Source organism: Myripristis murdjan, chromosome 19, assembly GCF_902150065.1.
Source record: "Myripristis murdjan chromosome 19, fMyrMur1.1, whole genome shotgun sequence".
Classification (NCBI taxonomy): Eukaryota; Metazoa; Chordata; class Actinopteri; order Holocentriformes; family Holocentridae; genus Myripristis; species Myripristis murdjan.
Window position 1 is genome coordinate 8,436,728 of NC_043998.1, and position 24,392 is coordinate 8,461,119.

The window sequence follows — 24,392 nt, forward strand, 5'->3', positions numbered from 1 at the left end:
AAATAACTTCTCTTACAAGATATGCCCTGTCGTGCAGACGGCAATTGCTAAAATCTTCCAACTGACAAACATTCTTTTGTTCACAAGAAGAAGTGGCACTTTCTTCAATCTGGCTATTACAAAATGTAGCAATGGAAACTGCATTTTTAGAATGAAATGCTTAATCAATTTCGAGAAAGATATCATTTTTATAAAATGACACAAATAAGTACACAAGGGCAGCACGGGATTATTTCTTTCACATTTTGCTACAATTTCGTCCAAAGTATTCAACCAGAAATTGGATGACTATCTAGAGAGTGCAGCTAGATTGACGTCATTACAGACTGTTGGAGAGATTCCCTGAAGGAGCAGCATCAATTCTGGTATCGGTTGTGCATATTTTAATTTTTACATTAAGGATTTTCACTGGGTGCTAAATAAATGCACCGGAAAAGAAGCTCATCTCCTGAATCTTTCCCTTAACAACCTGAGCAGCTGCCACACAGCAGTGGAACCCAAATTATCTGGGATCAGAAGGACATTCTCATGCAATAATATAATCTGTGTATGAAATGGTGCAGGCACAGGCTGACAACAGAGCTCTCCTGATGAGTCCACTGCATCTTTCCTGGATGAGTCATCCGCAATGCCCAACCCGCTTCAACAAGCACAGATGGATGTCTCCAAATGAGTGGCACTGAGGTAGTTGTGTACCAGACTCCCAAAGGCGACATCTTACAGGGTTCAGTGGCACAGGGCTCCACCCCGACTGCAGCCGTGACCCAGGAGAGCAATTTGTTCGTGGTGAGAGGACACTCTTGAACTGAGATGAATTTCAGGCCAGTGCTCCTGGTCAGGCCTCCTTTGCTCTCAATTGTTCTATCCCTCTATCCCCTAACCAGTTCCGTCCCCAGGTCCCCGTCTCCATTTCCTCCAGGCCAGGACACTTGCACCACAAATGTCTTGTAATGGAAGTAAGGCACGTTACTGTCAGCTCCCACTTGTGATGCAGTGAAGATCTACAGTAAAGTATACAGCACGTACCACACAGGGTATACACCAGATGCAGATTTAGATGTTATTTATCCCTGCAAAGGCAATTTGTTGCAGCTTACATGACCGTAAATCTTGGTTTATGAAATCAATGGACAGATAGCAGAGGGGAGTGGGTCTGTCAAGAAGATGACTGTAAATTTGTGCACAATGTTAGTCAAAGTTAGGACAAGGGGTTGGACCCACTATTATTTGTAGTGCAGAGGATTCCTCAACTTAAATCAAGTGTTCAGAACCAGAAGCTAACCTGTCCTACTTTTTTGTCTGGAGATTGAACAGTTTTCACACTAACCCCCAGACTGTATGTCAGTAATGGGCCACATTTAGTCAACCATTAATGATCTGAGGCAAGTCAACAAAAAAATCCAGGTTCACTGTTGGCACTACAGGCCACATCAACTGACATTTAATACACAGAAGTAGGGCTGGGCAATATATCAATTTTGTATCGATATTGTGATTTGAGACTGGATATTGTCTGGGATCTTAGTTATTGTGATGCGAGTGATATAGCATATATGTTGTTTTAGGTTTTCTGAACTTATCAGACTGCTCTAGCCATTCTAATAGTTGTCTTCAGCAGCTTGGTCATAATATCCAAATGACTGATGATTGTTTATCAAAAAAATGTGTATGTAAATATCTTATGAAAGTGCCAGTAGTCATCCCCCACAGTATCGTCATAATATTAATATTGAGGTATTCGGTAAAACATGTTGTGATATTAGATTTTGTCCATACCACCTAGCCCTACATAGAAATTTTGAGCATGGCACTCGTCTGTGCTTGATGTAAATGGAACTTTTAATCCATCCAAACCTTCTCATTAACATCTTAACATTTCTTCAGAGAAAAACAAAGATGAGTTGGATTCAAAAAGAGACCAGGTTGGAAATTGATTGAAATGCATCTCTGATCATTTCCAAAAGAAAACTGATCATGTTCAAAGCAAAATCATGTATTTTTATGTGCAATGAAAACATTATCAGGCCAAAACTGCTGTCAGTATATTTTATTTGAATAAAAAGTGCATTTTTAGCTAGCAATACCACAATGCTGAACAATAATGGTGTAAATATATTTACATCTTGGCTACCAGCATATACGAACCAAGCTACAATCTAAAGTGTACCAAATGGCCAATTTAGTAGAAGGGAATCTTTATATATAACATACCTGTTCAGGAAACTGTCGTTCAGTGGTGTCAAACTTAAGGGTGTTTGCACTGCCAAAAAACATCCCGTTTGTGCATCATTATCAAAGAACAATTATTAGACTGGCCAAAATGCAACTACACCAAATTTCTCCTTCTTGGAAATGGAGAAAAACAACTTAAAAAAAAGTCATTGAAACTAAAATTGTCCAGTGGCATTTGTCAGTGAGGAGACAGCTTGTGCCTCTATCTGATTGGCCGTTTGTGCTCTTGACAAGGAAGTGATGAGGATGGAGGGTCCAGGGAGGGGAGCGTGTTGATTAAGTGCCTGAACCCAGCAGCTCCTCGCCAAAGCAGGTCAAGTGGCATGCAGCCAACCTGGCCAAGAGAAACAAGTTGACCTTAGAGGCCACAGGAGGTCAAAGGACATTCACAATCTCTCCTAGGTGGTGGATTTCTTCTCCCACTCCTGGAAATTTATAAAAGAATTTTAGGCAGTTTGACATTATATATACCCGAACATAATATGACAGCAGTTGTATGTTTGTAAGCTTTCTCTCCAGCACACAGTCTCACCTTGGCTTTCTGCAGGACGTTGCCTTTGCTGGTTGCCATGATGGAGGCGGGTCTGGTCTTCAGCATGGTGGCAGAGTTGACCGGGGAGGAAGAGTCTCCACTGGTGCTGCTGCTGGACGTTTGCGACGGTGGGGTCTGGAGGGGGGGCAGGGACGCTGCTTTAGACTGAGGGTGGAATGGCAGAGAACAAATTCTGGTATGAAAACGAGTAGCACCTTTCATCAGCGTCCTAATAATCCTTTAGATTCTAAGCAATCTTGTTTTCTTGACAAGGCAAAAGCAATAGCATGAATAGCAATGTTTCATTTAAACCTCTTTATTCTTGTATTCATCCTCGTGACTGAGCCCTTGTATGCAAAGTTCATGGATTCTGGTTTTTGTTTAATGACTCCATCTTTATCATTGGTGACACATGATCACCATAAACAGACTGTACACATACGTAATAATGACCTCAGGTAGCACAGTGGTCACTCACCGTGGGTGTGTCCTGCAGGCTGCTGTCCAATGTGGTGCCCAGTGTAAAAGGCCCCGCCTCCACCTTCCTCAGACTTTCCTTTACTTCTACCAATCGTAGCTCCACTTCTACCCTGCGGCGCTCCGCCTCCCGACACGCCTCCTCCTTCTGCTTCAGACTGCTTTCTAGGGAGGCCTGCTGCTTGGGATCTGAGGATGACAGACAGCTGTCAGTCACTCTAGCCATTGCTTTATCCACAAACCGCCATGTATTATCGGCTCTGCCTCTAAAGGAAAGCGCAGGTCTACCTTGACAGGTGCTGAGCTCCTCTTTGATCTCCCTCCTCTCCCTCTTCAGGTTCGCCAGACTGTTCCTAACCTCCTCCCTCTCTTTCTCCAAACGGTCCCGCTCATCGGTGTAGCGTCGCATGTCTGCCTCGGTGCGGTTCTTGCCCAGTTTCACCTCAACTGCTCCGGGACACCCTGGCAGTTTCAGTCGTACAAATTAAAGAGTGAATGTTTATAAGGACAATTACTGCTCTTCAGTTGCTGCCCTGGGCTGTACAGGATGAAGCTTTTCACTAGATGGCGCTGCGGTAATATAAGATAAAGACAGAATGAGGAAGGTGGGGCAGAGTAGCTCACCATGCAAAGAAAACAAGACCAGCATTAACCTCATCTCTTAGGACAGCATGTAAAAAAATCCCCTGGTGTAAATAAATAGAATCTTAGACAAAAGCTGTTTCGAGGAATACATGAAACAAAAGGTTGCGCTGACAATGTTGAGAGCGCTAAATGCTACTTTCTACTCATTTGTAATAGAGCAGCTAACAAACCCCATTGCCCCTGTTTTTTCCTCACCTATGGTATAGGCCCTAGGCTTCTCTCCACCGCCTGTACTTCTTCCCCGAGGGGGTTGTGGGCTGTGAGGGAGTCCAAATGCAGCCTGAGCCAGCCCACTTGTACTCTGCAGGGCTTTGTGGCTCTGTGTCCCAGAGGGGCTGGATCCTTGGGGGTTTGGTAATCCAGCACTAACCCTCTTCAGAGGTTCGTGGGTTTGGGATGAGGTCTTCTGTGGCTGAGACTGGGGCCGGAGTGGGCTCGGGGACAGGGGACGCTCTTGCTCAGGTTTGTTGGTGGTCGAAGTCAAATTGGTGCCATTTGTCATATGTGAAGGCTCCGGCTCGGAAGGGTTAGTTGGCTCAAGCTGGAATCAGTGCAGAAGACACAGAGTGTAAATGCACATGCAAGTAAACACAAGTTCCTGCCAAGTAAGTTTGATGATTTCTCTATGTCTATGCATGAAAATGTTTTATCTGTCCATTTACTGATCATAGCCTGTGGTACCATCAAAAAAAAAAATCAGAAACTGCATGCATGTATTGTTCATATTTTTTTTTTAATTATTTTTATTTATTCTTTGTTTCATTCATTCATAAAAGAAAAGAACAATTTAATATAAATACAAACGTTCCCAGATCTTGAATGAGAGGGAGCAGAAAGAATAATCTTATTTAATCTGCCCCTTTAACCAATGCTCCTGTCAAAAAAGCATAACTTTACAGGTAATTCTTCCACGTTAATCTGATGTCTGTTCAATGTCAGTTGTGTTTCCATTTTTCCTGGAATGCACTTTTCTATAACATGCTTGCTATCATCTCCAATCCTATTTCTGCAACACACATTAAGATCTGACCGTCTGCCCAATTAAAGCTCTAAATTAAATTTCTGTCAACTGTGTTATACAAGATAAGGTGGACCTAAACAATAAAGCATCACGCAATAGTACAATAGTAGGTACCTCTCTTGTTATATTGAATTCATTGAGGACGGATCTTTTTTATGGATATCTGAACATCTGTTGGCACCAATATACCAAAATATGACAAACTATGTAAATAGTTGACAACACTACTGAGATTTCCTACCTCTCTTGTTTGGCAGGGAGGGTCCTGCTGTTCCTCTGTGGGGCCTGGGGAATGTCTGGAGACGTCTTTGTGTGGGGGGGTTTTACTCCCGCAGGACGTATGGAGGAAGGAGCGCACAGGGATGAGGTCCAGGTAAACTCTATTTTCAGTATCCTGTCCTGTACCCACTGCGTCCTTGGCATCCTGAGTGCATGATTCGTTATGTTCCTGAAGGTTATTCTCCTCGCTATCTGGCAGGCCGCTCTCGTCAACATCCTGGTGTGGCGTGAGACAAAGAACAAAATGTTATGAGATGGAGACCAAAAGTGAAACTGACAGCATGTTTTCAAAACAAGAGTGTAAGTCAGACCCGGACAAAAAATATGCTTGAAAAACCAAATCAGTGTGCACGGGCCCTATGCCCTCCTTCTCCATTTTAACAAGTGGCCAATAATACAAGTTACAGTAAAGCACTAAAGCTCCCTCTATCAGTGTGTTGGTGCCTGAGAATTTTTGGTTACATTTCACAAGAGGATGCACCGATTGCACTGGAAGTTTGTTTTTACAGAAAAGATATATATATTTATATGTATATATATATATATAAAGGCTGTGATTAGGAGGACACCATGAAAATGCTGATGGGTACCTCTGGGTCAGCTCCTATAGATGCCACATCATCGTACAGCTCATCAGTGGTGTGAGAGATGGAGGGCGGGCTGTCTATGTAGGTGTTAGGCTCTGAGTACCTCCGCTGCATCAAGCTGGGGAAAACACAGACACACACAAACACAGCGAGAGGCCTGATGTTAAACTTGTGCCTCTAACTACATGCACACACAAGCGTGCACACATAACTAACGAGTGTCTCACTATAAGGACGTCTTGGCTGCATTGACAATGCTGGAGATCCTCTCAGAGTTGACGTAGTCGTACGTCAGCTCCTCCGGGTCGGTCTTTGTCCCTGTCTGGGACAGCAAGAGGCCGAGCCAGTGGCCCATATCTGCTGAAGACTTCGCCTGAAAGAGAAAAGAGAGGAGAGGACATGACAAGGGTACTAGGACATGAAATCTGAGAATAACAGGGGAAAAAAAACATTTATCTGGTGCATAGCGTTGACTCAGGTAACTCCATAACGTGTACTTGCAACATCATGAGTTTGGATCCAGCCAGTGATTTCTATCACATGTCTTCTATCTTTTTATACTATATACAATCCAAAAGGCTAATGCAGCATTTTTATGATTTCACAACACTATTCCAATATGCTAAACTTTTTTTTTTTCTTAATGAAAGTGGGCTGTCCATAATTCATCGCCTGAGAAATGTGGCTACAAATAACAAGAAACACATACTGAACTGATTTAGTGATCTGCATGCACTGTAAGCTTTTTAAAACATTCTAATAATACGAAGTGCCTGTTTTCTGAGAACTGAGAATGCGAGTTTCAGTTTTGCCCCGTGCAAACAAAGCCTGCTGTGTCTTATGGCAAAAATCCTGCGAGTCAGCTCAGGCCTGCTGTATTATGAGTTTTGCAGGCCGATACTCCGGTGCGTAATCACGACATGCTGTAAATCAGAAACGCCATAACAACAACGTGGCAACACTTCAGTTGAGGCACAGTTCCACAAGTGTTATGACATATTCATAATGAATTATAAGTGTGGTTACTGACAAACATACAATAGCTCAGTCTGCCCAATCTTAATAACCAGACTAAATTACACTCGTAATGGGGCAGTTTCATAACACGCCTGTTAGAAGAGATTCAAACGGCTCATTGCTACAGCTGTACAGTACAGTGTATGGTGTTACTTGACCACTACAGCAATGACCATGTTCAGCATATAATTCTCTAAACTGTCAATAGGTGGTAGCCTTGCTACAGTTTTGATAGACTGTGTATGAGTATTTATTTCTCAAACCTCCCTTCCCATCCTCCTTTACATTGTTTCTTTTTTTTCCCCACTAGTCATGTTTTGTTTCCACTAGCAAATACCGAACCAGGAAAGTAACATGTATATCTTTTAAAGTGGGGGAAAAAAAAAATCATGAATGTGTCAAAAAGTGTCTTTAAGAATAAACAAAGAATTCCACTGGTTAATGCAAAATATGCACTGTAACAGGGTGGTACTGGCAGTTTAATGAAAAAGGGTGTTGCAGTAGACCCTGTGATCCCAGTACATCCCCACCCTTCTCTCTCTCTCTCTCTCTCTCTCTCTCTCTCTCTCTCTCTCTCTCTCTCTCTCACACTCTCACTCTCACTCTCTCTCTCTCTCTCTCTCTCACTCACACACTCATATAGTATGCACAGACTAGCCTTGCATGCACACAGATGCACACATTACATAGACTTTGATGTATGGCTTTGATCTCAGCAGAAATGGATTTTCATGTCAGTATATGTAATGTTTAGTATTCGTGTGAGAGGGAGTCTCTTTGTGAAATGCTAACATGTGGTTTCTGCTGCAGACGCGAGCCGGGCTTCTTCCTAAGGACCACAGTGACCCATCCTATCAGAGGGTCCACACCCTCTCCTATGGGATGCAGCTGAGATGAATTCTCTGCTGAGGCAACCCTGAGCTGGGGACAAGGAACAGACCGGAGAGCCTGTGTGTGTGTGTGTGTGTGTGTGTGTGTGTTTGTGTGTGCGTGTCTGTCTGCATGTGTGTGTGGTTATGTTTTATTTGTGGAGGCACATCTGTACGCAAGTATTAAGACATATTGTGGTCAATCATGTCTGGTGTACAGCCTCTGTTGGTTGTTACCTACTAATATTCTCGGAGAAACACAGATGTTGAAAGACTGACAGCCTTCTGTTTGGTTTAAAATATTTTTTTCCATCAATGGTGGAAGAAAAACAGCAGAAATTGAACAGAAATTTTGCACGGTCACACTGTGGGTGAGTTCAAAAGTCTTTTTTTTTTGCTCAGGAAGGCTCCTAACTGAGTGAAACGACCTGGAAGTATCTAAGCGACAGCCGAGATAACAGCTGGTCGAATTCTCTAAATGTTAAGGAAAGATGCTTCAAAGCTTCCTTTCCTATCTCCTACAGCGTAGGATACACCGGACCGTCCTTCACTAAAGGAAAGGAGATAACGCCGTCCCATAATTCCTTGCAGATGCAACATTTAGAGCAATGCGCCATTCGGCCGTTCACATTTCAAGGTGTTTACTTTGCTTTATGGTGGTTCTTAAGGCTTATAATCATCAGAATCAGAATATTAACCATAACACAGAATGCTGTCTTTCAAGAAAATGGATATGAGATGTTTTTGACCAGATTATGTTTTCAATTCAACATGTTTGAAACTTGAGAATGATGATATGTATACAAGTAGATTTGTAAGCCTAACATGTTCTACCTATCTTGCAGGAATCTCACAGTTATTTTCATACAATCGTACTAATTGGGATTTGGGAGGGACTGATAGCCTATATTCCTTTCTTATTTAAATTCCAGCCTTGGTCACGAAGCCATATTTTTCACCGTGTTGTCATATAGCCTGCATGAAACAACACGGCAAGAACGCACAGGGCGATGTCGCTAAGATATGCTTTTTGTAGTCTATTTTTGGAACATTGTAGTTTCGCCATGGCAGCCCCACATCAGTAACAGCCACTGCTGCATAATTACGCAGCCAAGTTTAAGTGCAGACAGATTCTCTTAGCACTGCAGGTTTTTTTTTTTCCCTAGACCCCCACGAATTCTCCTTCTCCTGAAACATTTTTTTTTATACCTTAACCTTAACCTTATTGCAAAGTTGTACAGAAGCTGTTCCTCGATTTTCTTACCTCTAAGGTGGCGAGCTGTGTCCCGTCCATGTCGATCCGAAATGTGTAAAGGTGCTCGGGGCTGGGGTCCGGCACGACGTTGCAGCCTTCCAGGGTCACAGCAGGCTGGCTCACTTTGGTTTTGCCTTTGTCCTGGTAAAACCACAGTTGGCCATTCTTGATAAGACACCAGCGGGTTCGCCATTGGCTGTTCACCAGCACATTGAGGTAGCCTGGCAGAGGAGAGGGGAGTCAGCTTGTGAGCTTACTGAAGAGAAAGAAATATGTCAACAAACAGGGAGTGCAGCTGAGGAGCATTCAGTCTCTTTCTATCGTCCTTTAAGTCGGGTTTGGCAGTGTAGCGAGGCCCGTGGAGTTTCATTCACCTGAGGTGTCGATAGATTTCTCGGGGCTCTCTAACGAGGACGCCTTTTTCTTGCCGATGTTCATGAGGTTGCTGAACTTGAGACCTGCGCCATATTTTTTCTTCACTGTGGAGGGAAGACATTTAGGGCAAGGTTAGCAGAGGTTTACCCAAACAGCAATGATCATAAGCAACACTGATGGGATTTTTTGATGGTTGCGCTTCGATAGAATGATTCTCAGTGGAGTGCTGAACACAAAATCCAATATTCAAAAAGTCTGAAAAGGTGGCACACCCCAAATTGTCAAGAACGCTACGATGAAGGCTTTGTGTCGGTTTTTCTAATGTGATGTGAGCCGATACAAAATGTGAGTATATCGTCCTCGACTTGATGATTTTGGATGTGCGGCTTTTTCACACTTTTGGATAATGTGTCAATGAGGAAATGCTCATAGATGTACAACGTGCCCAAGCTTGCAGGGAGAAGTTGCTGGAATGAAACACTGCACAAACATAAAGATAAATAAATAAAAGGCAAGAAGTAGCTCACCATCTTTGGATTCAGGAGTGTCAGCATGGCTGTCGGTGCTGCTGCCGCTTTCTGAAGCCACCGAGTATCTCTCGTTCAGCTCTCCCTGCATGTTGACATCTACATTTTAGTCATTTAGCCAGTCTCACACAACACTACTGTGCTTGTTCCAGTCTTCAAGGACAAAAGCTTATACACAGAGTCCTGTAACATTTTATTTATGCCACTTGTCACCCGATCACCTGTAATGCTCTTGTATCAATAAGCAAATATGAAGTGAAAGGGATATATTTTTTACCAAAAACCCCGTAAAACACACAAAGTGATGGTTGAGCGTACCTTAGTGCAGATGAGCCTGGGGGAGTCAGACCCGATGTGCTGAGGGTCACAAGTCTCAGCTGGCCTGGGGCTGATCTCCTGGATCACCTGGTGGGCAAAAAGAGATTTAATTCAATCATCAGTCAGTCTTACTCAATTTGATCTGCACCTTCTGAGATTTCCACTGTGCTATTTCTTGGGATCGAATCAGTTAATGATGACGCACCGCTCTGTTAGAGGAGTGATGAGTTTTTGGGATGTAAAAGCAACGAGGCCGAGATGGTGAGGCTCACCTTCAACCACTGCTCTGTCTGCTCCTTGCTCTGCAGCCCCAGGACGATGGCCTCCCCTCCCACGGGAATGATCTTCAGCTTGTGCTCCTTCCTCTTCAGCTGCTTCTCCTTGTAGACCACAGTGCAGCCCAGAAGGCTTACATCCAGCAGAGGGGTCTGCTCTTTGGAGCTCTTGTAGCACTGGAGGAAGAAGAAGGAAAAAAAAAATTGACTATGCATGATGAGTAAAGCACTAACTTCAATAGTACTACCCTCTGTTGCAACAGTCGCTTTATTTCCAGGGTTGAAAACATTTATTTAGTCTGTTGTTACACAATCTGACAGTGTGTGATGGTGAAAGTGCTTTTTAATGTTTGCCATGCCTGTTTTGTGGTAATATTTACAGTAAAACAAAGGTATGACTTGAATTAAAATGATTTCTGAAAGCTGTCATGATAAGTCAAACATACTACAAGAGCATTTGTTGTCAAAACTTTTGACCTCAACTGTGAGCAGACAAGCAGCTCAGCACAGGTTTTTCTCACCCTTTGCACCACCCTTGTGAGAGTGGGTTTTACTTCCTGTGGTTTAACAGGAAGTCCGGACCCAACACCTTTGTGCTGTGACATGTTCTGAGGAAAACCTTCGACATCATGAGCCATAACTGAGAAAAAAAAAAACTGCGAGCAATTCTTACGTTTTTTTCCAAATGACTTCTAGTGAATTTGCTCATTTACTAACGGCACAATCAATGTCAATAATTAACACCAAAAGAGATTTTTACTCCAGAAAAGGAAGTATTCAAAGACTGTTGACAAAATTTACTTCGACTGCACCAGTGACAGTCCCAGTCAAAATGATGTGAAGGTGCATGGCATGTAGAACTGCCTGTTGGTAGAAATCAGTTCTAAATCCTATTTTTCCTTGCGGTCACACAGAAACATTAATGAAACAAAGTGACGAGAAAGCCACGCTAGACCATCCCACTACTCTCTTTGTTTATATGTTGATTTATTGGATTAGTGGTATTTTTCCACTCTAAAACTAAGTGGCTGAACTGGGCCAGCATGTGATACTTATGAAAGTATTTTAAAGGTTTGTTTACTTTGGCTTTATCTGGAAACAGTGGACTTCTATTTTGAGTTACAGTGAAACGATACAGAGAATATTTTCCATCAACAGACCTTCCCCTTCGTGAAACCTCTGCGCACATAATCATAATTGATGCACGCAAAACTCCACCGGCGGTGCTGTAATTGCGATGTTCACGTGGCGCTTCACCCACCAGGAGACGCTGCTCCTTGATGACACACAGCTGCTTCGCCCACTGGCCCAGCCACTTCTTCCTCCACAGGAAAGCGCAGATTCGGGCGTCCTTCATCAGCTCGATGGACGCCTCTGCCGACGGCCACTGGTGCTGCGCTGACGGCGACTTCCCTCTGGTCACCTCCTCCTCATCGTAGGACTCGTACGAGCTGCTTACCGCCTCCCCGTCATCTGAGAGGAGAAAACCGAGGAGACGATGATGCCGCGTGCCGAGAAACAAAAATCGGGGGCAGAGGTCACAGGAGGAGAAATGAAGAGGCGTGACAAGACCAGGTAGCTAAACAATGGCTGTCTCCTGGTGTGACATCCTTTTTTTTTTTTTTTTTTTTTATACCCTTCCAATATTGGAAACTGTCCAAACCTCACCATCTGCTCCTGCTAGTTTGAACAGAGAGGAAAAGGGAGAGCAGACACTGCACTGCCGCATGGGGCTTTCAGTACCAAATGATGTCAATGTAGGAGGCCTGCGTTTTTACCCCTGGTCCACTTTCGAGATGGAAGATGATTTTTTAATTAATACTGTGGCTAACAAATAAGTAATGGAAGTACAGTTAAATTATGACAGAAAAAGAGGCCAAGGTATGAGGAAAGGAGCACAAAAATGGAGCGGGAGTGAGGAAAGGCAGGAGGCAGGAGGCAGGGGCTGATGGATGATTCTTGTCACAAGTCTTGGCTGAACGTTGTTTGTTTACATGCAGGACCACCATCAAGCTGAACAATGACGACTGGAGGACATGCCCACTGGCTCATGCACAATCTGGCTTATTCTTCAAGTAACTGCAAGCTCAACATTATGCCACACACACACACACACACACACGTTTGGTGACAGACAGGTAGCTACCCCTGGTGATAACAGCATAGACCACACTGTCAGAGCTGTGTACTCGCATCCACGGCCCTGAGCGGAGACCGAAACTTTCCAACTCTACCACAAAGACACAGGAAGAAGATAGAGGAGAAGTCTATAAAGTGTAATCTATGATGATATCGCTTTCACAATACTACAAAAGAAAATACAAAATTGATGTTAATGACCCTAACTTGCGAGCCTGGCTTCTACAAGTATATTCACTGGACTGAAAATGATGACACTTTAATGGGCTGCAATGAAACAGGTACTGTCCTCTCCAGTAGTATTTTTATTTAGCAAAAGCCCCCAAGGCAACACAGGACAGGGCAGAGAGGCCAAAAATAATCCGGCTACTGTAAGGAGTGGCTGTTTTTTTGGTCCTTCACTCTCAGAAGTTGGAGGACAAGATACCGGGGAACAAAGGACACCCCTGTTCTCTCCTCTCTCGATCTCTCTCTCTCTCTCTCTCTTTCTCGCTGTCTCTCTCTCTTTATATATGCAAGACAAAAATGACTAAATATAGCGTTCAGTTCAGAGGACATACCAAAAAAGACATTGTAGTAGATTTTAGCAGCTGCACAGAGAAGGGGGAAAGACAAATAATGCAGGGAAACAGAGTAATTCATGAAAATTACATAACTGACATGGATGGGAGGATTGCGTGTGTGTGTGTGTGTCTATGTCTGTGTCTGTGTATGATATTTTTAGGCCAAATACAGTACTTCTCGAGTGGTGTGAATGATCAAAGTAATGATTCTGAACTTTTGTAAGTAAACTACAAAATCGATTAAGCATATTTATCTTTAGACATCAGATAAATTATTTGCAGCTTGCTTTATATTTTTCAATTTTAAAGGCATTTTGGACTGCTTATGTGAAGATGTCAGTAAATGTTACTTTACCTCTAACGTTAAGAAAAAACTGTTAAGTAAAAGTGATATACTGTAAATATGAATCCGGCTACATACAAACTTAAGTCATTAAGAATGCACTGGGCAGAGGGCTTGGGCTGTGCAGGGGTCTTACCATTGACAGTTTCTTCATAAGGCTGGGCCTCTTCATAGTAACTCTCCACGGGGTCGGCACAGGCTGGAGCTGGGACTGGAGGTAAGGGGAAAGGCTCCCGACCCACCACACCCTGCAGGACGACAGGAAGGATTTTTAAATTCAGTTCCATAACATGCCTCTTGATGAATGCCATCACCGTAAAACTCTTTACATGAGATATGAGGGCCGTCTGGAATTATTTTTCCAACAACAACACATTCACACGGAACAGAAAAAAAAAATGCAAGGCAGTGAAATTTCAAACAGGATGAAGTAGAGTATCATAATCTACGCTGCCTTATCATTCCACGGCTTTAAAGAGAGAGAGAGCGAGTTGAAGAAAGATGTCAGCCAAACCCATTCATCATCATGGCTGCGGCTGTTGCCCTCAATGCTTTGCTTTCTGTTACATGAAGTGGTGTCATAAAATGTGCCACCGATTGCACGCCAGTTTCACTTCCTCGTTTTTAAAGTCAAGCGTGTTGGCCCCGCATATTTACCCCTCTAAATCTTGCTCCTTATTACTTTCTGTCAAAAGAGAATAAAAAAAGGGCCGCTCATGTATCCTTACTGTGGAGGATTTCCTTATCTCTCCGCGCTGAGCGTACAAAACATTAGGGACACAAATAACAGGGCTTTTCATGAGCTACACTGATGAGGTGAAGCCAGGCAGAGGCCATTATGCTTTGACTGCCATTATTAAATCTACACCAATCACAACAAAGGGAAATGACGGATAAACAGACGAGTTTGAGGAGATATTTTAGCTTTCAGACAACTGAGATGTAGTAAAATTTCAAAGTCAACAGAAATAGAGGGTAAATCTAGGGATATATTAAATTATAAGGCCTTGTACGTAATTTATTTCTAACTTATACTTCCTTATATATCAACCTTTAACACGACTATAAGTTCAATAGTCTTACTACAAAAATGAGCCATATGTATTATTAATAAGGCTTATTGTATAAAAGACTGGATATTGTATATACTGTTTATAGGTATTGTATTGTATGTGATGACTGATACTACTACTATTGCTATTGTTTAAAAGGGACTGAAATTCAGTATCAGGAAGGTGTCCCTAATATTTTGTGCATGCTGTGTAAGCTCTTTGAGGCTAAAATATGCGAGGTAGTGTTACAAACAACACACAAACAGAATTAATGTGTGCTCCCCCCCCAGGCCCAGCATTTGACTAATCCACCTGTGCAGGAGTGAGCAGGGATTTCCTCATGTAACCAATCCTTGTCTGACCTCACCCATGTGTACTATGGAGAATTTAATTTTTTCCTTCGGGTAAATGTGTGTGTGCGTGTGTGTGTGGGTGAGTGTGCATGTGTGGGCTTCTTGTCTCCTGTTTCTGCTGTGGTAGTCTAGCTGTCTATCTGCCCTTGATCTGGCCCAGCGTTGCTGGAAACCACCACGCTGTCTGCTGCGCGGCTGCTTGTGTGGGCCTCAATATACTGACTCAAGAATATTTTCATGACTTTTATATTCAACAAATTGAGTCAATATATCAGCCACACAATTCATGGCAAATTATGCTATTAAAAACTCCCCACCAGCCCGTCTTCACCGGACAAATTTATTAGAACACCCACTCATATCACACTATGGATGATGTTCTTGTAACTGGAAGTTGGAAGCAAAAAACGTTCGCTCTGGGAATGAAAGACTATTTGAAAGTTGAATGGATTTTATTATCATGACATATTCGCCAGTGAAGTAATGAGGAGAAGTTCAACTAACTGACATGACGGTGCTTTCAAAAATTTATTTAAAGGTGCAGTACGTTCAATTTCTACCGTCCTGAGGCACCTGCAGGGGATTGACGGGATTGTTGATCGATATCCAAGTGCTGAGATCTCTGGCTCTGAAAACTCACTTTCTGACATTTGGTTTGGAAAAAAAAAAGATGCCAAGCCACACCCAGTCTCCCCACAGCTGTGTGTAACAGCAAACTTAATATGGTAGTACTTGTGGCTGGTAGACAGTGCATGGTGGGGCATGTGAGTGAATTTTGTCTTGGCACTTACTAAATATGTGAAGAAGCAGACGTTTGTTGAGGGATAAACACTCAAAATGGAAATTATTAGCTATCAGTGCTAACAAAGTTATTTAGTGAATAGAGTATTTTTTTCTGATAACAAGAAAGGTATAATATTGGCAACCAAAGAAGTAAAAGAGAGGACATTTACTTGCTTGGTTGTTGTGTGTGTCTCCTTTGTGGGCCTTAAAAAAAATTCAATTCGCATGGTGCTATACATCCATGTTACACTGTAATGTTGCATTGTTGCATTGAGAAAGGCTTTCAGATACTCTGTTAATTTGCCACATGAGTAAATCATAGGAGACAAGTCACCCGAGGATGGAGGGCATATGTTGCATAAGCGTGATGTCCCTGAGTGTATTTTAGCAAACACGGTACGCTCTGTAAAGCACCTTCGGTTGAATGCAATTGAGCCTGGCGCTTGAAAGTGCTTTGTTACTTCTAACACATCCTCCACCACTGATCTGGAAATGCCGTCTATAGTCTTTTGCCCACTTTGCCCTGATTTTCCCCAAGGCTGGCATATTCTCTGAGAATGCAAGATCATAGAAATATGAGATACAGCCCTCAAGCTGAGAAGCTCCATGTAATATGCAATCCCTGCCTGGGGGAGGTGGGATCTGTGGAAAAGTAGAAATATGAGCTTTAACAAAGTTGGAAATCTAAACACATCTAAAAAAGATCAGAGCGCTTGATTAACAAAGAAAGTGAAACACGATCTACATGGAGGCAATGGAATCCATTAGATTGAACATTCAGTCTATGTGGGTATTTCTCTGTCTCTTGATCTCTGCCCCCAAAATTGTTTTTAAGTTTATAATTATCTCTGTCTCGTTTGGGGACATGAGGACCCTAAAATTGGCAACTCTCCTCTGCAAAGAAGCGGGTCACAAAGGAGGCTTGTCCTGCCAGACTTTATGTTTTATTACCAGGCAGTGAACTCGCACAAAGTCTTACTCTGCTTCTCGAGCCCCGAGGGCAGCGTATATCATCTGGAAACGAACGACTGAGCTTCGTTTTCTCTCCAAGTGTTAATTTGCAGTTTGCTGATCTTCTCGCTTTCACAGGATGAGAGGACGTGTGAAGTCCACTTTCACAATGTGGACACAAGTTTAGCACATCCTTCAGTGGATTTCTCTATTTGTTAAAAGCCACATTTTTGCCAATCTGACAAACTGATGTCCACCCTTACTTTCATAAGGTTTTCTTCATTGTTCAGTGCATCAGGTGTAATTGTTGTTTGGTTTTATTATGATGTATTTTGTCCTGTACACTGTGCTTTATGATTTGATGCACTTGATGCACTGTAGTTAGTGTTTAAAGCCTTGTTTGGACAGGTGTAATTGTGTCAACCCCTAAGGCTAGTTCATTAATAGGGTAAAACTCACTCCTTTTAAATACTCAGAAGCAACAGAATTTAAGGTACCTGGTTAGGCATCATGCACATATAAAAACTGAGTCACCTGGATGCAAAAAAGCACTGCACAAAAAGGAGAGGTTGGCGTGTTGCATGTGACAATGAAAAGAAATGAGAGGAGTGGTGTAAACCAATCAGATCCAGGAAGCAAATTTGTCCCCAAAGTCAAACTGTTGTATAGTACAAAACAGATTCTATTGTACTTTTTAATGTGGGACTATTTTGTGCTTTAAGCTTATAGCCACTATTTGTCTGTAATACTCCATAATGTGAGTAAATGTGTTTAGTTAGCCAGGTTTTGTTACAAACACTAAGGTAAGCAAAAGTCAATTAAGAAAATTATTTTCTGTGATATGTATACCCAACCAGCAACAATAATAGGGCTGAGGGCCATAACAAGCCTTGAAGCAGGGAAATCTCATAGCAGCTAGAAGCTTAGTCATGTAAGATCATTCTGAGGCACAAAAATAATTAGTCAACATAGCACTCATTAGGAAAAAATAATTAGACATTGTTTCGCCAACAGGGTACTGGTGCATTTTGTCAGTATTTTCTCTGTTGCTATCCCAAGTAAGCCTCCTGAAGCCAGCGAACCTATCAACTGTGTCCTTGTCTCTCTAAAGGGTAACGGATGTTATGTTGCATTGCAATCTGTGAGGGAGTCATTTTTCACAGTGAGGCAGATAAAGGAGTCATCATCAGATGGGAGGATGGGAACAAAACAATATTCCTGATTAATTATTTCATTTTATGAAGAAATATTCAGCTTGCAGTAATGTTTACTTGCAAAAAGAGTGCCAAATGAAAGAAAATACTGTTATGGTGGTAAATCAGTTACTGGTGCAAGCCAACAGAAAGCAGTGAAAAAAAAAAAAAAAAACACAAAAAGCAAAAACATAATCATCTATCTCGATGAAAACAGGACCGCCTCAGTCCTGATGTGGGTTGTCAGAAACTGTCGCCTCCCAAAAATCTGGGATTCCCCTAGTTATGAGCCCTGTTCCCGCTATATCTGTGAACTAACACGTTTCCCGTAATACACAGCAGATGCCGCAAAGCTATCATAATATCTGATGTCATGTCATAATCCACACAGTCATGATGACACATGACCCGATTAGCCTGCATGTCACTAAATATTGAGGTTGGGTTCTGTTTGAGCAGGGAGAGCTCAACGGGACAGAGACGTTCAGACTGAGATTAAAGAAGGTTAAGACACAGATTACAGTAAAGGTTAAACTGGGGGTCTTAATAAAGCCACATCACACCGCGAGGACTTTTTTCCCCATTTGATTCATTGTATTGAAGAGATTTGACCGACTAAGAGTTCAATCCATGGACTGACAGCATATTAAACATTTTATAGCTGTAGAGGTTTTTAATGCAACCCTATATAATGTCTGTCAATTTAAAGGTGAAATATTGCTGTATTTTGAGTTACCATTTCTTGCATAAACTCCAAAAAAGATTGTTTTATAATCAAATCAAGCTATTCAAAACAAAGCACTGCTAAGTGAGTACACTGACATTTGATATAACCTAATAAACCGAGTCAGGACTGCTTTCCGGCACCCGCCATAAAATCCAGCTGGAGACTGGTGCTGACACAACTGATTGATTATAATGTCAACAGTCAATTAACTGTTTTTAGTCACTGACCAGACAAAACTGCCAAACAAAGATGACTGGAATGCTGAGGTTTACCTACTTTTCTCTGTCCTTATTCTGAAATCACACAATTTGAAGACATCACTTTGACTCGGCTAACCTCTCATGAGCAGATGTAATTATTTTCCACACTTTATACAACAAATGATTAACCGATTACAAAACGAAACAAAAAACTATAATCGATTAATCAACAATTAACACAATTATTAGTTGCACGCCTGTTAGAAAATAGACTAAGACTTTATATTGTAGGAAATGGTAAGAGCAGTGTTCACCTCTTTTCTCTGGCCACATAAGTCTGTAGCCCTGGTGCATACACACAGTATAAGGACGGAGCGTCAAATGAAACACTCTTCTTCACCTAACAGCAAATTAACAGCAAATTAGACACAGGAGGTTAAGTTAGGTAAAGGCTGGATCAGGTGTCATGAAAAAGACAGGGAACTGCTTTTGGTCTGGATGCAGCGAGGTGATGTCAGCGCTTGGCAGACGACCACACAGCCAAGGGAAGAGAATATTACTGGAAAATATGGATGAAGCAACAGGAGGCAATCAGTGGGAGGCGTGAAAAGAGCTGAATGTCAGAAGGTAACGTAAGTTTGGTTTATATATTTAATCGTGCTGGCGACGGAGGAACCGAAAGGGTTAGGTTCTTCTTGTGTGGGAGAAATCACAGGTACGCTGTCGTAGGTAGATCAGCTGATTGAGCGAAGATCCAGAAATGTTACAGACAACAGCAAATGCATCATGGTAGACAATATAAACTGCACTAATGCGCTGACAAATATAGCACTTTTGGGGTCAGCCTGTCTGGAACACTGGATGGACAGAAAAATAATAACCGTTTATTGATCGAACAATGGAACATGGAGAGAGTAAGGATTCGAAATCACTGTACAATTACATCATCTGCTTTCAAGCTTGTTTGGAAAGCATGCGCCAATCTGGCCTCTGGGAGTCGAACAACTGAGGTATTTGGCCGGCAGTCTTACCCAGGGTGACTCGGGATGAGTGCCAGAGTAGAAAAAGGTTACTGTCAGTGAATCCCATAATTATAGGAAACCTAGTAAAGAACAAGTCTGAGAAACAACAGTATTCTTGGCTAACTTTTGCAGAGGCAGGCCAGGCCGAGACACAGAGCATGATGGACGACAGCATGAATCACAGCTGAGGAGAGGAGGGACTAAGGCCAGTCTGCATTCACGGGGAATGGAAATAAACAAGCATTCGGATCCAGAAATTACAGAACATGTTTTACAGACTTAATAAACTTGCACACCGGGAAAAAAGTACTACATCAAAAAAATGACCTCTTTGATGCATCGTGTTATTCTTGTCTGTAAGTTGCAATAGATAATGCTATTTTTTTTTTTTTTTTTTCGTTTTGATGCGATGGGGAAAAAAAAACAAACTGTAATCTATTTGAAATGACCTCATGGATTAAGTCTTTGAAGATGATATGAGGTTATATGAAGAATGAAAAGCACTTCCACGGGGTCGAGAGCTGACAGTGACTTTATTAGAAAGAAATCTGGAGAAAATGAGTTCTTTTTTTTCAGCAGCAGCAGCAGCAGGAGCAGCCGTGTAAACTGCTCCATAGTAACAAAAAAGCAGTCGAGGCATCTGTTATTAATTAAAACAAAGGGCCAGGCATTCCAGGGCAGCAGCAAGCCTAGACCCACCCCTCCCACCGACCCTTATCTCTCTCTCTCTCCTCTCTCTATCTGTATCTCTCTCTCTCACTTACTCATCTCAAATAAACTAAATCTGCCTGTTTCTCACACCAAGGACAGACAGGAGTAGGAGGAGCCCCTCCACAACCCAGCTGGCCCTATATGAAAGTGAGAAGGGAGGGGAACTTGCCAGGTGTGTGTCTACAGTATGTGTTTTTTGGGGTATGACTGTGTGTTGCCATGTGCACCATTCATAAATGTCAAGGGGTGTTTTTTTTTTTTTTAACTCACTGGCGACTTTCTTTGTATCCGCTCCTTCTTACAAAGATTCGCTTTGAACGCCCCCCCCCCACCAGACCCTTCCCCTCGCGTCTCACACACTCACGCACGCACAAACACACTCACACACGTCATCGCCACAGAAACGGAGGCTAAGAGGAACGGATCAAGGAGTCGGAGCATAAATAACAAAACGAGGAGGGGAGGAGGTGGGGTGGGGTGGGGTGGGGGAGGTGTGGTGTGGTGTGGTGTGGTGGAGGGGCTTTGAGTAAAGAGTGGGAAAAAGAGCCCAAAACCGAACAGTCAGAGGAACATGGAAAATCCCTGGTTCCCATGCCAAGAATCCGGCACAGCGAAAACACACACACACACACACACACACATACACACAGCGTATCTGAGAGCCTGCTGGGAGCTCAGAGTGGAGGAGAAGGTAGTGATAAAAATAATCAGCGGGTCTCAGCTTTGGAGGGCCAGATCGAGGAGAGCTCACTGGGCCCTCACTATCTCCCCCTCTGGTTTGTAACATAGCAGCTTGTCGGTCACCGATTTAGACAATAAAAAGTGAGGGGAGCCACTTGCGTTCAAAAATGACCGTTTGTTCAAGATAACAGTCAAATGAACCAACATGTAAACCACAGCACAGTGAAATGCCGCAACACATGATATATTTTGGGCAAGGCATTATGAGTGGACACATTCTTCCTCAGGGAGCAGGGGGGAAAAAGCCAATAAATGTCAGCTTTATCGCCTAGTGGGAGGAGGGGAAAACTAATAAGATGGACATGACAATCTTTGTAGGCCATTATGTTTTTTTTTTAAATTTTGCCTTCATGGGAAACCTTTACCCTTTTATACACTTTTTGAACATATGTAAATGTTTATAAGTAAGATATGGGTAACTGCTTAAGCTCCCAACCCAGCATGATTATGTACACGTGAGTAAAGTTTATGAAGTTCTACTGGCAGATAAGGCCATCATGAATTATTCTGCAAACACACACTAACCAGTCATGTTCGATCTTGATTTTTATTATCCCCAAAGGGCAATTTGTTGCACAGAACAGTAACCACATAACCATCAGACAAACAATAATAAATGGACAGTAAATGCAATATAAAAATCACATTGCGTTCATGTGGTTGTGATATCCACCAGTTGCCGGCTGCCACACTGCCACTTACTGTGGATGTCAACAGTTTCCCTTTTCCTGCCTGACGCTTGCGAGTGGCACAGCTGCTATCTATAGCACTGCTCTATTTTCAGACTGACCGAGCGCAGACGGGACGCAATGGAACTTGCACAAACCTTTATTTACCGTCAAGTCCCGGGGAAAAAATGGCTAATCCATGCTGAACTCACACACTTGTCAATGCATGATCACTTGACGTGCTTAAGGAAGAGGAAGAACCCCGATCTTGAGAGATCATGGACGCCTCTGCCGGCCCGGGGCTCAGCCGGGATATTCCTGCAGTGAATGCAGCCTCAGATATGGTGGCGAGAGAGCCACAGGCGGGTTTTCTTAGAGTGAGGGTGGAGGACAGCTGGTTCACTGTGGAACGGGCCCTGCTGGCCAAGTGCAGCGACTACTTCCATGCCCTCTTTCACTCTGGAATGATAGAAAGTCGCCAGGATGAGCTCCATCTGAAGGGAGGGGTGCATGCCAGGGGTTTTCTGATTGCCCTTGCAGTCTGCAGGGGTGAGGTTCCCACCATAAGTGACCCAGATGAGCTTACAGAGGCCGTGGAGTGTGCCGCTTTCCTCCAGATTGCACTCTTGGCTCGGCATCTGTGCGACATCATCGATTCAGACAACTGTCTTCTGCTGTACCATGCAGCCTCTATCTTTGGAGAGCACACGTTATTCCATAGTGCTGCTCTTTTCCTTTGTGATGCTTATGAAGACCTTAAGGGGGCAGCAGAGAGCTCAATCCCCGAGGATCTGCTTAAGTATTCTGAATCACTGTCTCCTGCCACATACATTGCCATAGGGACCCATTCTCCGTCAATGGACCTCCTACAGGACTCCTTTCGGATTGTTTGCTACCTTGATGAAGCTGAGGGAGAGTGGAAGCATCTGACAAACCTCCCCACTCTCTGCAGCACCTCCATGGCCGGGGTGGCAGTGCTCGACAATCGATTGTACATCGTGGGGGGAGTTTATGGTTATGGTAAGGACACGGTGGACAACTGTTTCTGCTATAACCCTGAATCAGGGGTTTGGACTGTCCTCCCTGGCCCCCAGCAACCAAGATACGACTTCACCCTGCTGGGGCACGAGGGCCGACTCTATGCAATAGGAGGCGAGTTCCAAAAGCGGATCATTTCCACAGCAGAGGCTTACAACGTTGAAAAGGGAGAGTGGACATTCATACAACACGCACCAAGGCCTGTAGCATCGGCCGCTTGCGCCGTTGCAAGGCGACGGATGTTTGTTTGCTTCTGGAAGCCGCCACAGACGACAGACATCTTTGAGTATGTGCCGGTGGCAGACGAATGGACGCTTGTTACCACCATGATCAGGCCACAGAGCTACGGCCACTGCATGGTGGCGCACAAGGACAATTTGTACGTGATGCGCAACGGGCCTTGCGACGATTTCCTGCGGTGTCTGATGGACTGCTATAACATCACGACGGGCCAGTGGACAGCCATGCCGGGACACTATATAAATAGCAAGGGGGCGCTGTTCACTGCTATGATTAGGGGGGATTCTGTGTTCACAGTCAAGCACATGCTAACTCTTGTATACAGCATCAGTGGGGATGTATGGAAACCCCGCAGGCAGATGAAGGGATTCCCAAAAAGTGGCTCACTGTGGACGTGTTTACTCAGGCTTCCCAAGAGCGGACCAGTTAAACCACGGTCGGACGCAGAAGGGAAGGAGGAACAAATGCCTTTGCCAGACACATCTCAGGGATTTGAGGAAGCCATACAGCAACTGTGAAATCCATGTAATGTTTGTGGGGCTGGCGAAACAGTATATAACTCTAAAAAATGAAAACTTGTTGATATTGGATGATGCCGGAGCACACTGACCAACACATGTATGTACTCGAGGGATAATAAAACTCACATCCACATGCACTCGCACAACGTCAAGCATGCATACACACACACACACACATGCGCACCCACATGCACCGCAGCTACTCCTAATCCCAAACTACTGCAGCAGCTGTTGCTAATCAGAGCAAATGCTCAGTGTCAGCTTGTGTGTGTGTGTGCATGTGTGTGTGAAGCTGTGAAGGTACTGAGGAGATGTTCTGAATTTCTCATTCTATATGTTGATCATCCCCTGCCTGAACTCACACAAGGCCAGTTCAGAAGCCACAACCCTCCAGACAACATAAAACACACCACAGCTCTGTCACACACTCTTCCACACACTCCCCATTTGGTTGCCTTGAGATTGATTAAATACCTGTTCTCTGTGGGAGAGTACGGCACATACGCCTTAGGGCTGAGGAACTTTGAGGTTTGTGGGTTATGTATCTGGCTTTTGTATTTGCTGCTTTGTAACACACAAGAAAAATGTGTAATATACAATATGCAATATATCCAGAACATGTAAATAAAAGTCCTCTCTGTAGCAAAGGATCAATATGCCGCAGATTGCCCGGAAATCAGAGGGGAGTGGAATTCTTTTACAGTTTTCAAGATTTCACAGTCCAGTAATGATGCATCA

At 43.3% G+C, this 24,392-nt stretch overlaps 2 protein-coding genes across 3 annotated transcripts in view; one reads left to right on the forward strand and one right to left on the reverse strand.

The window, feature by feature from the left end:
• Positions 1 to 2,032: 2,032 nt before the first annotated feature.
• The window catches only part of afap1l2 (actin filament associated protein 1-like 2), a 50,411-nt gene continuing 28,051 nt past the window's right edge, over positions 2,033 to 24,392 (reverse strand). Inside the window, exons 5-19 of one of the 2 annotated variants that reach the window (XM_030078513.1) lie at positions 13,591 to 13,702; positions 11,671 to 11,882; positions 10,407 to 10,586; positions 10,135 to 10,221; positions 9,817 to 9,901; positions 9,289 to 9,393; positions 8,924 to 9,135; positions 6,001 to 6,146; positions 5,777 to 5,891; positions 5,149 to 5,403; positions 4,082 to 4,427; positions 3,530 to 3,703; positions 3,243 to 3,430; positions 2,765 to 2,899; positions 2,033 to 2,657 (exon numbers count right to left, since the gene is read on the reverse strand). In XM_030078513.1, coding sequence (XP_029934373.1) covers positions 2,631 to 2,657; positions 2,765 to 2,899; positions 3,243 to 3,430; positions 3,530 to 3,703; positions 4,082 to 4,427; positions 5,149 to 5,403; positions 5,777 to 5,891; positions 6,001 to 6,146; positions 8,924 to 9,135; positions 9,289 to 9,393; positions 9,817 to 9,901; positions 10,135 to 10,221; positions 10,407 to 10,586; positions 11,671 to 11,882; positions 13,591 to 13,702 — 2,379 coding nt within the window. In that variant the 3' untranslated portion in view covers positions 2,033 to 2,630. Of the gene's footprint in view, positions 2,658 to 2,764; positions 2,930 to 3,242; positions 3,431 to 3,529; positions 3,704 to 4,081; positions 4,428 to 5,148; positions 5,404 to 5,776; positions 5,892 to 6,000; positions 6,147 to 8,923; positions 9,136 to 9,288; positions 9,394 to 9,816; positions 9,902 to 10,134; positions 10,222 to 10,406; positions 10,587 to 11,670; positions 11,883 to 13,590; positions 13,703 to 24,392 lie in introns of both variants that reach the window. The other variant, XM_030078512.1, reaches the window with a different exon arrangement.
• LOC115378308 (kelch repeat and BTB domain-containing protein 13) lies at positions 22,134 to 23,858 on the forward strand. Its single transcript, XM_030078514.1, has one exon. It carries the CDS (start codon positions 22,134 to 22,136, stop codon positions 23,649 to 23,651), a length of 1,518 nt encoding a protein of 505 aa, XP_029934374.1. The 3' UTR covers positions 23,652 to 23,858.